Here is a 15,292-nt window from a genome sequence, read left to right as displayed (position 1 = left end):
AGGAAAAGGGCTGAACAGTTTTGACTGAAAATCTTATTAGGCTGAAAAGCTTAGCAGAGGAAGAAGATCAACAGTTGTATTACGTTAAATTTTTTAACACATATAAAAAATATGTTAATTTAAATTCGCAAAATCTTTTTATTTTAATGCATTTAAGACTATTATGATTTATTGCTTAACATTTATGAAGGTTACAATATAAATAACACCAATAATTGGCGTGTATCTTTTATGCCGAACAGTTGATTTTCAACTATAGAGCACTCTTTCTTTAAGTACATGTTCCCAAAGATGAAAAAATAAGAAATACCTGCCTTTTTCTGCAATGTCTTCTGAAATCCCAGAATTAGGATTGTTTCTATTACCACTGGAAAAAGAGCGACAGGCCAGCTGCAACTGGTTTGAAACTTGTTGAATTGTCACATTTAAACTCAGAGTTCTTCTTGTATGAGCCAGCTAAGAAAAAAAGCAACAAATTCATTTTTTCAGTTCTATAAGAACTACTTGTATCCAAAAATGATTTAACCTTGAAATTTCATGGCTAATTAAATTTCTCTACATAAAGGTCTAAGTATTCTTTCTTTTAAATCTATCTGACAAGCTTTTACCGACTTTTCCTAAAATTCGTTAAAGCAAAACTTTTGCAAGAAAGTTTTTCAAAGAAAAGCAAAGGCCCGTATTAAACTTAAGACTAGCTAAAATAAATTCTTATAATGCGGTATTTCAAACCCAAAACGACCAGAACTATTAAAGAATAGATGAAATCCAAACGAACAGAAATTAGAATAAACGATGATGGCAAACATAGAAATGAAAGGTACTAATAAAGATGAATAAACATATATTAAAATGACCAAAAATTGAAATGAATATTCAAGTAAAACTTAAAACGAACAAAGTTGCTCCAATCAAAAGTTTGCCCACTGCCATTTCCCCCCATCGCTAACCGTAAAACTCTAAACCCTGGTGAGTCATTTACGTTTTGTGTTAAGCTATCTGTATATTGAACACTAAGCTTTTGTTTTTCGTAACATCGACCACAAATAAATAAAATACCACTATAATAATCAAGATAACTGGAAGGAAGTTATAAAAATTAAATGAATATTTAATATAGACTAATAATAATTCACGGAAACTCAGCAATACAAGCTTTAATTCACTGCAGTTAAATTTTTATATTTCAATGTTTAACATAAAACAGAATATTTGTAATGAATTTTTGTTTTCAGTAAACCACAAATGACGCAACAAGCTTTAGACTTTTACGATTTAGACTAAGGGCACATAGTAATTTTGTTGCTTTTGAGTTTTATTTGAAAATTCAATTTGATTTTAGTCATTTTAAGATTTATTTACTCGTCTATAATAATAATTAAATAAAAAAACAAGTTTTTTTAACTGAAAGTAAGGAGCGACATTAAAACTTAAAACGAACAGAAATTACCCCGTATATGAAAGGGGCTGTTCCCTCTTCAACGCCTTGCTCTTTGCGCTAAAGTTTGACTCTTTCTCTCAACCCTACTTTTTTAAACAGTAAATTTTATATGAGGCTGTTATATTTTTCTGGGACTGTTTCACACTTTCATCAACATAATTGGCTGCACTTTAGCTTCGTATGACAACTTTCAACGCTTTAGTTGTTCAATATCTTTCGAAGCAACCGGAGGTAGACGGTCTAAAATTGCTTCCCTTGTTCTGGTGAAGACAAGCATGGACAGTTCTTCAAAATTAGATCATATGCAAGTGCTTTTGCGTTACGCAGGAGTTGATTAGGAGGTGCGTGGGGGGTAGTAAAGCCAGATTCCTCCTGTTTATTAGTTTTTGCCTGGATAAACCCGTCGATTCTTCGATTGAGTTCATTCACTTGCGAGACCACAGAAGCAGTAACCGTATCACCAATAACAGGTATAGATAGATAGATAGATAGTGTATTTCAAAAACCCGTGGGCCATATACACACAAAAATATAAATAAATAACAAACAACCAAGGAAATTAACAACAGTAGGAACACGCACAAAAAAACAGAATTCAACGCAAAAAGTACCTAATCTAACTACAAAAGAAATTAATCATATAAAACTTTTTCTTCTTATTAAAGATTTATCTATATATACTCCCATTCGAAATATTGTGGTCGGGTTACTATTTTGTAGAGTACCCGGAAGCATCAAATTAATTCCATGCAAATAAATTTCCCGTAAATCCAAGAGCACCGGGCATTTCCGGAGAAAATGATCCAAGTCTTCATCATCAACTTTACAAAGGGGACAAACATACCGCCTATCAGGACCAACTATCATTTTATTTTTGTCGAACGTTTTTTGCCTGTTCTGGATTGGAAGACAATTTGCCTTAAGCTGAATCCAACGACGTAGAACCATAGCCGGTAAATTAAATTTAAAATAAACTTCCTCCCCAAAACTAGGTTTTGCCTGATTATAATGTTGTAGTGTTGTAGAATTAAAAACCAGCCCTTGCCAATGCTGAATTTCCTGACTCTCTAATATAAATCGTACCTGGCTTTCTAAATTTGTTGGTACATCATGAGAGCAAAGACCATTATTCCATAAATAAGGCATTCCTACTTTTTCTAGTAATGATTTAATTTGGGATAGCCACGAGGTTTTTAAACCACATTTCAACATCTCTTCAAATGCCACTCTTACTAGTCTATCTTCATTACTCTTAGTTAACTTCAACCAGAATCTAAGCATTAAAATATACCTACTTAGCTTTAAAGAAAACCGGCCCATATCACCTTTCAGAATCTGTGAATGAGTTGTCTGATGTAGACCAAACACTCTTTTATAATACTGGAGTTGAAGGGACTCCAGTTGCTGCACCAGTTGCTATATCACTCGGCAAGTAAATTACAAATATTGGCATGACTCGTTTCTCTTCAGCCACTAGCAAACCATTTACATAAATCTAAAACATTATCATCGTCCTTTTGACCTTTGATTAATCTAGAACTGATTGCAAGCTCACCGTGTAATACCTCTTTAGCTTTTAAAAGAGCGCCGTGGGTGAAGAACTCACTGCCTTTCTGACAATTGTCTTGGCTCTTAATACATCAAGCATCGACCTTGATACAAATTTTAAAACCAGGTTCAAGATAATCTTCTGTTCAGTCATACCTCCAAGCCGTAAGTTGGACAGATTGGCGCTTGGCTATCTACAGATATGTATAACATGAAACTTTTTAATGAGGTACAAGTTTTTGCCTTTAGTCGTTTTGGATAAACCCATAATCAAACATTCCCCCTTTTTTAAGCTATTAGACTTTTTGACTAGTTTAACAGAATGACAATTTCAAAGTTTTGGTAACTGTTGAGCAGAGGGGGGCACCTAAAATAGACAAAGATGGGAGAGGGTTGCCCACCAATTTCCCTTCAACATCTCCTCAACATACATTAAATTTTCCAACTTAATACCCTCAGCCATTCCTTAGATATTGCTGATATTCCCTTTCAACAACCAGCAAGAACATAGTGCTTTGATTGTGCTCGGCACTCAACATTTCCTTAAGTGTCACCTTGATCCCCTGAGCCTTTTTGGTGACCTAGTAGAGCCATAGCCCCAAGGACTGGAGGGGTGTCAATACCGGAGGCATAGTTAACTGACCTTTGGACTATTCTGAACAGAATGCCAATATCAAAATTATGGATCGAATATATTTGGAAAAAAGAGTGTAAGGGGAGGGGGGAACTGAATTCCCTCCGATCCCATTGACTCTGAAAATATGCAAGAAACCTTTCAATTCCAATTGAATGGGCCCCTTCCAAAGTTTATATGATCAACCCTTCCATAAAAAACCTAACATTTTAACAATGGACCAGTTGTGTAACTTACAGTCCGTGCCTTTGGGGCTGTGGGGGCTTTGTAAACCCTGAAGGCATAGTTATATGACCTTTGTACTATTTGGAAAAAAATTTCGGTAAAATTCTAGTTAATTGACTTCTTGCTATCTCGGAAAGGATTTAGGTTAGTAAAATGAAACTTTTAAGGATGGGTCTACAGGCTAAAGTATGTCCCGTGAAGGTATTTTAAAGTACCCACCTCCACTCCTTCAGCCCTTTAGAGGGCCCTGAAATTTGCCTACATGGCAGGTCTATACCTATTGAAATTGTGACAAAACAACATTTTACCTCAATTTTCAGTTACTAGTTGCTTTTTCTCTGCCTTTAGTTCTGAAAATACAATTCCTGTTATTTGAGTAGAATTCTGAGCCATGTCAACATTTTTTTTTTCAAAATTTAGGAAATGTATTTGCATATCTTTAAAACCTCATAAACCAAGAAGTCAATTAACTAGAAGGTAAAATTCTAGTTAATTGACTTCTTGCTATCTTGGAAAGGGTTTAGGTTAGGAAAATAAAACTTTCAGGGATGGGTCTACAGGTTACAGTATGTCCTGGGAAGGTATTTTCAAGTACCTACCTCCACTCCTTCTCCCTCTAGAGGGCCCTGACCTTTGATGACCTTTAAAAATATGTGTATTATAAAACTGAAACTTTGCAAGATAGATCTTCTGCTTAATTGAAGTATAACAAAATTGTTTTCAGCTTCATAACTTTGCTCAATCCCATTTTATACAGTTTTAAAGATATGCAAATACATTTCCTAAATTTTGAAAAAAAAACATTAATATGGCTCAAAATTCTACTCAAATAACAGGAATTGCATTTTCAGAACTAAAGGCAGAGAAAAGGCAACTGGTAGCTGAAAATTGAAGTAAAATGTTGTTTTGTCACAATTTCAATAGGTATAGACCTGTCATGTAGGCAAATTTCAGGGCCCTCTAGAGGGAGAAGGAGTGGAGGTGGGTACTTTAAAATACCTTCCCAATACATACTTTAGCCTGTAGACCCATCCCTGAAAGTTTCACTTTCCTAACCTAAACCCTTTCCGAGATAGCAAGAAGTCAATTAACTAGAATTTTACCAAAATTTCATCTCAAAATTTTAATCTAACATATTTGGCGAAAAAAGATCGTGAGGGGAGGGGTCTGGTTGTCATTGTCCATATGCTTTGTTTGCACCATGTATTATGTTTGCAATTTTGATCTTGATTTTGCATGACTGCATTTAGATTTCTTGTTTGTTCAGCAGAGGATAATTCAGACTAATCTTATTCAGTAGGGAATCCTCTCTCCACCTTCTAGCTCTTTGCAGGTATAGGTGAGAATATAACCTTTTTTCGTACACAAAATATCATCTTGTTGGTATTCTAAGGTGTTTGAATTTTTGCAACATAAACTTGACTAGCCTACTACATTGTGGATTATGAGGATTTCTGGGAGGTGCTGAACAAGTCTAAAGAACTAGTACTGAGGACTAATTGAATGTAATTCTACATCAATATTTTTTTTTTTTTAGAACAAGGCAATGGTTTTACTGAAAATTATTGGGCATGAGCAAAGGTAAATGACCTTGTTCAAACACTGTTTTTTACTGTAAAATAAATTTTTATCAATTGCTTCTTGCCTACAATCAACATTTGAAGTGAAAAAACAAAACAAAATAGGATTATTTTGAAATACAACACAAAGATAGACAAAATATCTAAGAAATTCACATTAATTTAAAAAAGCAGGAAGTTTATTCTTGGAAAAGTGTGCCTTTTTTTTATTTTAAGAAAAAAAATGAATAAGAAAATTATATATTTTTTATGTATCTCACATGCTTGAGGCATGCAGCAGAATGAATTATAGTTGCACATTTTTTTTTTGCTGTTTTTTCATCCAGAGGGGACAAACTGCTGCTCTTGTCTATCTTATATTTACACTGTGACAAAGTTTGAGTCTGGTATGTTTTGAAGTACCTGAGCAAACCATTCAGGTAACCTACTGCAGTAGACCAATCGCCAGGTCTAATTGACTTGCTAGCTAGACACACCAAACTTAATGATGCTTGCAAGACCCTGTTAGAGTCTGTTGCTTCATTTCAAGCATGCAGAAAGACAGTAGAAAATTATTTTAAAATTTCTTATTACAAATACAAAAACTACAAAGATATATAGAACCGGGAATACTATTTTGATTTTTGGTAATTATGTTTGAAAGCAAAGAATGAGCTGACAAAAAAAATTACTTATCATTTTATTTTTCCCCTCTAGGTGGAAGATTTTCATTTTGTCAAGTCACATACTTTGTTTAAGATTTTTAGGTAAGTTTGCAGTTTTCAATATAATTAGTTAAAATGAAAGTGGATACATCACTAAATACCTTTTCTTTAGTTCGGTTATTGTTTCTGGGGCAATTTTTATTTTGAAACCTTAATGGGACCCCAAAAGGTTAAAGCAGTCTATAGCAACAAAAATAAAAATAAATCATTAAAAAACTGGCTAGTGAGAAAGAATTGTCATATGTAGTTCATTCACAATAGGTAATTATTATTTTCTGTAATCTCAATAGGAAAATGTTATCTTGAAAATAACATTGGGGGTTTCTAGTTCTTTTTAGAAATTTATTTAAATTGGATGTCAAGATGACATTTTACTACAAAAACTAATGAAGATAATAATTACCACTTCTGATTCAGCTACAAATGACAATTTTTTCTCACTAGCCAGTCTTTTTTTTTTTAAGAAACATACTTTTCAACTGGTTACTATGGGCTGTTATAAGCCCTTTAAGGGCTCAAAATGTAATTTCACCAAAAAGAAATTACTGAATTATGAACAAGTGTAAAAAAGACAAGAAGTGATAAAATCACTATCATTCTAGCTAAACTAAGATGTAAACTGAAAATTTACCAATTTTTGGTGGCCTGAGAATTTTCAGTTCTATGATTTTGAAGCTTTTCTATCAATCCATTGAGATGCTTTTGAATACTATAAACAATTCAGCTGGCTGGATTAAAACAGAGGAAGACATGGTCTACAGTTTTGTGCATAGGCAATTGATTGAGGAAGGAGGTAATGATCAACTTGAAAAATTTATGAAAATAGTTTAGAACAATAGGAAAAAAAATTTCTAAAAAGTATGTAGAGCCATTAGTCCATCTTAAATGTGCAAAAAATATAATCTGTCAAAAATCTTTAGGACTCTTAAATTCTCAAAGAGCAAGAACAGATTAAAAACTTGAAATGCAATTTGTATACAAGCTTTGAATCTAATCTTGAAGATCAAGCTAAAACAAACCCATAGAAATTATGGCAATATGTCTCTAGCCAAGACTATAATAGACAAGGCATCAGGAAAGTGGTGTCAGAGGAAGATGAAGATATAACTGACATCAACAAACTTTCAAACTTATTAAATCAGCAATTAGTTTCTGTTTATACTACTGAGTCCAATGGTCCTTTACTTCCTACACCAGAAGAGATTGTAAAAACCCCAATGGATAGCATCACTTTATCACTCACAGAGGTTCTCAGACGCTTAGAGATGTTAGATACTAACAAGTTGCCAGGACCTGATAACCTACATCCCAAGCTTTTAAAAAAGAAACTGCAGCAATCATAGCAGAACCACTTAGGAAAATTTTCCAGAAATCACTTACTTCTAGAGAGCTGCCAGCAGACTGGAAAATAGCCAATATTACACCAGTTTTCAAGAAACAAAGCCTGAAAATTATCAGCCTATTAGCCTGACTTCAGTTGTAGTCAAAATACTCAAGCACATATATCCACCGTAGGTATCAGTCAGGCTGTTGTAGACTGGTCAATGAAATTTCTTACAAATTGCAAGCAGAAGGTTTGCTTATTTGCAACAGATGACTAACCAATTTACTCTGACAAGGCCAAAGTAATGAGCAGAGTACCACAGGATACTGTACTGGGTGCAACTCTCTTTCTGATTTACATCAATGACATATTTAACCATATGAACAATGGCATGCACCTGTTCACTGATGGTGTCAAACTCTTTGGTATTGCATACCCCCAAAGCATCCAACATGACATAGATGAGCTACAAGATTGGACCCAAGACTGACTTCTCCAATTTAACACAGGCAAATGCTCTGCATTACACTTTGGACCTAATAACCCAATGGCTAACTATACAATCTATAATCCCACCACAAAAGTAAGAGAGCAGAGCAGAAGAAAGGGATCTTGACATGATCATTGGTGATAAGTTTAAATTTCATAGCCATGTTCAGGATGTTGTTTCCTGTGCAAGCTCTAGTCTTGGATTACTAAATGGACTATTAATAGCAGACAGGGATCTATATTTAAAAAACTATGTAAAGCTCTTGGTACAATTATAGCAAACAGTATTACTGGCTTTCATATAAAGTGAATATACCACTCAATGCCTTTTTTTATGCTCTTTACAAATATAATAGTCGCTTCTACCGGAAATTCAGATTTGAGCACTTTTTGACCTTTTAAAAATGACCTAAATGTGGGGTATAAAATGGCAAAGAAAATTGGTCTCGAACCTTAAATACCTTATAACATTGATCTCAAACTTACTGTTTCATTATAAATCAATTTTTTTTTAATGTTATATAATCCACAAGTACTGATTTTCCAATATTAATTTGGATAAATTGATTTTTCAAATGTTATGACGTTTTCTTCTTCCTTGACATCAAATTTTAAATAAAAGCATGCGTTTTTGGTCGAAAATATGAAAGCCAGCTATTATGAACGCCAGTTATACTGTTTGCTATAAATTTAACTATATTAAATGCAGCAATGGTTAGTTTACGGATTTAATATATGCTATGCTTTACCCCCACCCCCCTGATGTGCAAATATATAGCCCAAATTTGTTTCTAAACTATTACAGATTTGCAATTTCAAATATCCTATTATTTTGTAAAAAACGACCAAAAACGCATGCTATAATTGAAATTTCGGTGACAGGGAAGAAGAAAACACCATAACATTGATAAAATTTATTTATCCAATTTAATTGTGGAAAATCGGTGCTTGTGGATAATATAACATTAAAAAAATGGATTTATAATGAAACAGTAAGTTTGAGTCCAATGTTATAAGTCTGAGACCAGTGTTTTAAGCCTTTTTTATACCCCATATTTAGGTCATTTTTAAGAGGTTAAAAAGTGCTTAAATATGAATTTCTGGTAGAAGCGATTATTATATTTGTAAAGAGCATAAAAAAGGCATCAAGTGGTATATTCACTTTATACGAAAGCCTGTAATACTGTTTGTTATAATCTTACCAAGCTCTTGTCAGACCCCATCTCAATTTTGGCTTGTGTCTTGCTGGTTCTTCTTATTGACAAGATGTGAGGCTCATCAAAAATGTACAAAGACAAGCAACAAAATACATAAAAAGTCTTACATCAACCTCATGTGAGGACCACCTCAGGTACCTTGAACTACCCACTTTAGATTACAGATACTTTGCAGCAATATGATACATACTTACAAGCTGCAGATTGAAAAGTCAGCAATCTCAGTTCCAGCCAGCATAACACAAGAGGACAATCCAAAAAGCTACCAAAGTCAAGCTCCTGATCAAGAACTTGCCAATCATTCTTTTTGAGAAGAGTCATAAACCACTGGAATCAATTAAAAATTCAACTGTCAGTGCTCTCTCCATCCAGTACTTCAAAAAACAACTTGACAAGGAGTAGGAGAAGAAGTAGTGGAGATTCAATGGGCAGTAATCAACATAAGAGCACTAAAGGTCTGGAAGACCTCAAAGCGTTCAGACAGATTAAGGTGAATTAGGGATTTCTAGCCCAAAATAACAAATTTATTAAAACAAAAGAGTGAAGACAGATAGATACATCAGGAGGGAGGGGGTCAGGGTCCTCCTAGATCTAGTTTACCAGTGGTCTGCCAATGAATTCTAAAACAACAAGAGCAGGACATTATTGAAAATGGAGATTATTTTTTCAAATATTTTTCAACTGAACCTTATGTCAGGGTTTACCTTTAGGATGGTATTAAGACGACTCTTCATCCAAGAATAGAGGCAATTTCTTGGAACTAAGTCAAGTTTTCTTTAAGTATGACACACATTCTTGAATTCACTTTGAAAAACATCTGAATTTTTATAGTCAAGATAACCAAATTCAGATCATTGATTTGACAGTATGTTTAACTATAGAGGTAATTGTGAGCTTTTCTGCTAGGTTTAGGAAGATATCATGCTTTGTGTGAGAGTATGCAATAATATCAGTTAAATAAGGTTTCACCAATGCACCCCTTATTAAATTGATTGATAACTTCTAAAGTTTGTCAACTTCACTAAAATACTTCAAATCTTAAATTGGATGTGCCTTGCTAAAAACTAAGACCACAATGTAACTTTCCACCAGCTGGTTGGTTGCCTTGGACTGCCCTCATCCTATACCAAATATCCTTAGCAATGTTAATGTAGGCCCTATATATGTCAATGTAGGTGAGTGACATGCTACTCACATTTAAATTTGTTGACCAGCCCCAAAACAAGCTCTTTAACCAGTTACCCAACAAAAAGCTATTCAAGAAGTTTCATAGGTCTGGTTTTAACTGTAGAATCAGATAAGACTTCTTTAGCCAAAGGGTCATCAATGATTGGAACTGTTTAAGTGAGGAGACATGAGACTTGAGAAAAAATGGGAAGCCAAACCTTTAATATACAACAGGAGACATCATGTCTCATAAATAGTGATTAACATATAGATCTATGTAGCCTGGAATGAAAATTTGTGCTAAGATGCTGATGCTGCTTGTCATACCCAACCAACTCACACTCTATCAGAAATCGATGTTGTGAAGTTGTGTCTACTCTAAACTACATAAGATGGTAAAATTCTAGTTAATTGACTTCTTGCTATCTCAGAAAGGGTTTAGGTTAGGGAAATGAAACTTTCAGGGATGAATCTACAGACTAAAGTATGTCCCGGGAAGGTATTTTGAAGCAACTACCTCTACTCCTTCTCCCTCTAGAGGGCCCTGATCTTCAATGACCTTTAAAAATGTGTGTGTTATAAAAGTGAAACCTTGCATAGCTTTGCTCAATTCCATTTTATAAGGTTTTAAAGATATGCAAATACATTTCCTAAATTTTGAAAAAAAAAACATTGATATGACTCCAACTTCTACTCAAATAACAGGAATTGCATAAAATTTTTAATAAAATTTTTTTTTTTAAATTTTTTTATAAAATTTTTTTTTTTTTGAAAAAAAAAAACATTGATGGCTCAAAATTCTACTCAAATAAAAGGAATTGCATTTTCAGAACTAAAGGCAGAGAAAAGCAACTAGTAACTGAACATTAAGGTAAAATGTTGTTTTGTCAAAATTTCAATATGTATAGACCTGTCATGTAGACAAATTTCAGGGCCCTCTAGAGGGAGAAGGAGTGGAGGTGGGTACTTTAAAATACCTTCCTGGGCCATACTTTAGCCTGTAGACCCATCCCTGAAAGTTTCATTTTCCTAACCAAAACCCTTTCCAAGATAGCAAGAAGTCAATTAACTAGAATTTTACCCAGAAGATAAGAATAATAAACTACAATAAACTACAGAAGATACTCTAAACTACAGAATGGTTCCCTTTATAATCCCTATCTGTGGTCACTATTACTAAGTGGGCTTATATTGCATCTATCCTAGCACACTCTTAGTTGAAAGGCATGGCACTGAGCTGTAAGCACAAACAAAGTCAAAATGCTGTTCTTTCATATTTTGGGTAAAAAATTTTGGTAAAATTCTAGTAAAAAATTAAAAAAAAAATTAAATTAATTCCACTATAGCCGGTTCCAAGTCTGGTTGCAAAAGGAAGAGGGTTGGGGCGATAGGCTTGCTACCTGTCCCTGCAAAAAGAAATCAGCAACTGAATCATCAACTTTAGCCTCGGATATGACTACTACTTCCCTAACAACCTCAGCATGCCCCCAGACCCAATTTTTGACTACAAAGCAACAACTGAAGCTCGGATTTTGGAATGTGAGAACAATGAGCCAGATCTCAAAAACTGAACAGATACTGAAAGAAGTGATACAGTACAATATAGGCATAACAGCAATTAGTGAAACTAGATGGCTTGGTAGCGGGATGGAACCCCTACAAGATGGCAATGTCCTTGCATACAGTGGACATGAAAACAGACGCCAAGCAGGTGTGGGTGTACTGATGTCACCTGCAGCTAGGCAAGCAATGCTAAAATGGATACCTGTAAACAAAAGAATTATTTACACACAATTTTGGTCAGCTCATGGAAAAATCTCAATTGTTGCCTGCTATGCACCAACTAACAAAGTGGATGAAATAGAGAAAGACAACTTTTATGAAACACTACAAAGTGTTATTGCAGAAATTCCTAGACAAAATATCATATGTGTCGTAGGTGATCTCAATGCAAAAGTAGGATCTTGTCACAATTACTGTCCTGAAGTCACGGGACAACATGGAATAGGTGATATGAACAAAAACGGAGCACTACTTGTTGACTTTGCCCTGAACAACAACCTTGTCATAGGAGGTACATTGTTTCAACACAAGACCATTCACAAATATACATGGACTTCACCAGATGGCCGCACGTGCAATCAAATTGATCACCTCCTCTTTTCACACAAATGGCAGAATAGTCTACTCGACATGAGAGGCTACAGAGGCGCTGATATACAATCAGACCATAACCTCATGGTTGCTAAGATCCATTTAAAGTTAAAAGCAACACAGAAAAAACAATAAACTGACAACACAAAAACCCTTCAACGTTGAGAAACTGAACAACAAGGAAACAGCATGAATGTTCTAATTAGAACTTTCAAATAGATTTGAAGCCCTGCATTCGGAATTAGAACCAAGGGCAAGCACAAGTGAGAGAAACTTAACCCCACGTCCAGAGAAGTTGCAGAGGAGAAATTAGGCTATAAGAAGAAAAAGGAAGAAAGATGGATTTCTGAACAAACCTGGAAACTAATTGATGTAAGAAAATCAGCCAAACTTTCCATTCTGGCGGCCTCAGACACATCTGAATTAATTGTTCTGCAAGTCTCATAAAGAGAAATAGACAAACAAGTAAAGAAGAGTGCCGGACTGACAAGAGGCAATTTATTGAACAGAAAGCAGCTTTGGCAGAAGAAGCAGCAAAGAAGGGAGATTCAAAAACAGTCCATAGATTAACCAATGAGATGATTGGAGTCAAACCTAACAGGACTAATCTAGCAAAGGACGAGAATGGAGCCCTTTTGACAGACCCTTTGATGATTGACAAGATGTGGGCAACCCATTTTGAGAACCTACTAAATAGACCAAGATCTAATTCCTGACACTCCATTTATGATTCTTAATGTAAATGAAGAACCACTGTCTTCAGAAGAAATCATAACCATTGTTAGAAAGCTAAGGAATGGAAGAATGCCAAGAGTAGATGGCATTACATCTGAGATGCTGAAAACTTCAGTCTGTGACTGCATGACAGTTTGGGTTGAGCTACTAACTCAAGATATGGAGTGAACAGAAAATGCCCAGTGACTGGACAAAAGGAACCATTATTAGGCTCTTCAAAAAAGACAATGCACTTGTTTGTGGCAACTGGAGAGGTATTAACATAATGTCAATACCTAGTAAACTTTTGTCAATCATTATATAAGATTGATTACAGCTGCTATTTGATGAAATCTCAGAAAAAGCCCTAGAGGTTGGATTGTTGATCAACATTGATAAATCAAAAAGTATGTCCACATCTGGCTCCCCCCTAACTCTTCAATGCTCCGATAAATCTATTGAACAGGTCCAAGAATTTAAATACTTAGGAAGCTGGATAGAAAATACTGGCAATGTAACATTTGAAATCAAGAGAAGGAGTGTAACATTTGAAATCAAGAGAAGGATTGGACAAGCATCAGGCACCTTCAACAGACTAACACAAATTTGGAGAAGCAACAAATACTCACTTCATTTAAAATTGCACCTGTTCAACAGCAATGTGTTGTCTATATTGATGTACGCCAGTGAATGTTTGAAACTCAACCAACAACTTGAGAAATGTATCCTTGGATTTGAAAACATTTGCCTTTGAAGGATCCTCAAAATCAGTTGGCATCAGAAAATTACCAATAGGGAAATGAAACAAACCAGAAACTGGCTGAAAACAAACCAGCCCATAGTGACCAAGTTTTGAAGAAACAAAGATGGACATGTTTGGGTCATGTTCTACGCATGCCCAAAGACAGCCTTCCCTCAAGAGTGTATCAATGGCAGCCTGAAGGGAGACAAAGATGAGGCTGACCAAAACACACACTGCATAGGCAGTATGATTGGGACTTAAAAAAGGCAAAAATTTCCCTCACTGTGCAATGGGAAGATATCACTGCAGCTGCACAGCTTTGTGATGAATGGAGAGACTTTGTTGATGCCCTATGTGCCACTGATGGCTCAGGAGGATCTAAGGTCTAAGGTAAGGTCTAGTTAATTGACTTCTTGTTATCTCAGAAAGGGTTTAGGTTAGGAAAATGAAATTTTTAGGGATGAATCTACAGGCTGAAGTATGTCCCAAGAAGGTAATTTGAAGCAACTACCTCCACTCCTTCTCCCTCTAGAGGGCCCTGACCTTTGATGACCTTTAAAAATATATGTGTTATAAAAATGAAACCTTGCAAAATAGATCTTCTGCTTAATTAAAGTACAACAAAATTGTTTTCAGCTTCATAACTTTGCTCAATTCCATTTTATAAGGTTTTAAAGATATGCAAATACATTTCCTAAATTTTGAAAAAAGAACATTGATATGGCTCAGAATTCTACTCAAATAACAGGAATTGTATTTCCAGAACTACAGGCAGAGAAAAAGCAACTCGTAACTGAAAATTAAGGTAAAATGTTGTTTTGTCACAATTTCAATAGGTATAGACCTGTCATGTAGGCAAATTTCAGGGCCCTCTAAAGGGAGAAGGAGTGGAGGTGGGTACTTTAAAATACCTTCCTGGGACATACTTTAGCCTGTTGACCCATCCTTAAAAGTTCCATTTTCCTAACCTAAACCCTTTCCGAGATAGCAAGAAGTCAATAAACTAGAATTTTACCAAAATTTTTAACTCACATCTCAACAACAGATCAAACATTGGACCTTATTCTGCTCTAAGTGCAAATTAAGGTAATATAACTTGGGCTACATAGTTGTATATTAGATGGAGGGAGTTAAATTACAGTGAACTTGCAGTCAAAATGTGTTAGTTACAATTAATCTGCAAGTTTTATTTTCTTAACATGTTTCCTTCTCAATATCATCTAATCTAGAACTTGAACCACTTTCATCCTAGCTAATTTATAGTGTCAGCTACAAATTCAAAATGTAAGTAGCCCAAGATACCAATATACTTTCCCCAGGCATAATTTAGACTGTATTTACCATATCAAACAGTAC

General features: G+C 34.9%; 2 protein-coding genes across 2 annotated transcripts in view; one reads left to right on the top strand and one right to left on the bottom strand.

Moving 5' to 3' along the window:
* LOC136030668 (cobalamin trafficking protein CblD-like) overlaps positions 1 to 9,480 on the bottom strand; it is a 62,754-nt gene extending 53,274 nt beyond the window's left edge. Inside the window, exons 1-3 of the mRNA XM_065709736.1 lie at positions 9,350 to 9,480; positions 8,429 to 8,477; positions 315 to 456 (exon numbers count right to left, since the gene is read on the bottom strand). Coding sequence (XP_065565808.1) covers positions 315 to 456; positions 8,429 to 8,477; positions 9,350 to 9,480 — 322 coding nt within the window. The remainder of the gene's footprint in view (positions 1 to 314; positions 457 to 8,428; positions 8,478 to 9,349) is intronic.
* Positions 9,481 to 11,778: 2,298 nt separating this feature from the next.
* LOC136030667 (craniofacial development protein 2-like) lies at positions 11,779 to 12,615 on the top strand. Its single transcript, XM_065709734.1, has one exon. The coding sequence runs from the start codon at positions 11,779 to 11,781 to the stop codon at positions 12,613 to 12,615; it is 837 nt and encodes a 278-aa protein (XP_065565806.1).
* Positions 12,616 to 15,292: the final 2,677 nt, after the last annotated feature.

This window comes from Artemia franciscana, chromosome 8, assembly GCF_032884065.1.
Source record: "Artemia franciscana chromosome 8, ASM3288406v1, whole genome shotgun sequence".
NCBI lineage: Eukaryota > Metazoa > Arthropoda > Branchiopoda > Anostraca > Artemiidae > Artemia > Artemia franciscana.
This window is presented reverse-complemented; position numbering and strand designations above follow the sequence as displayed.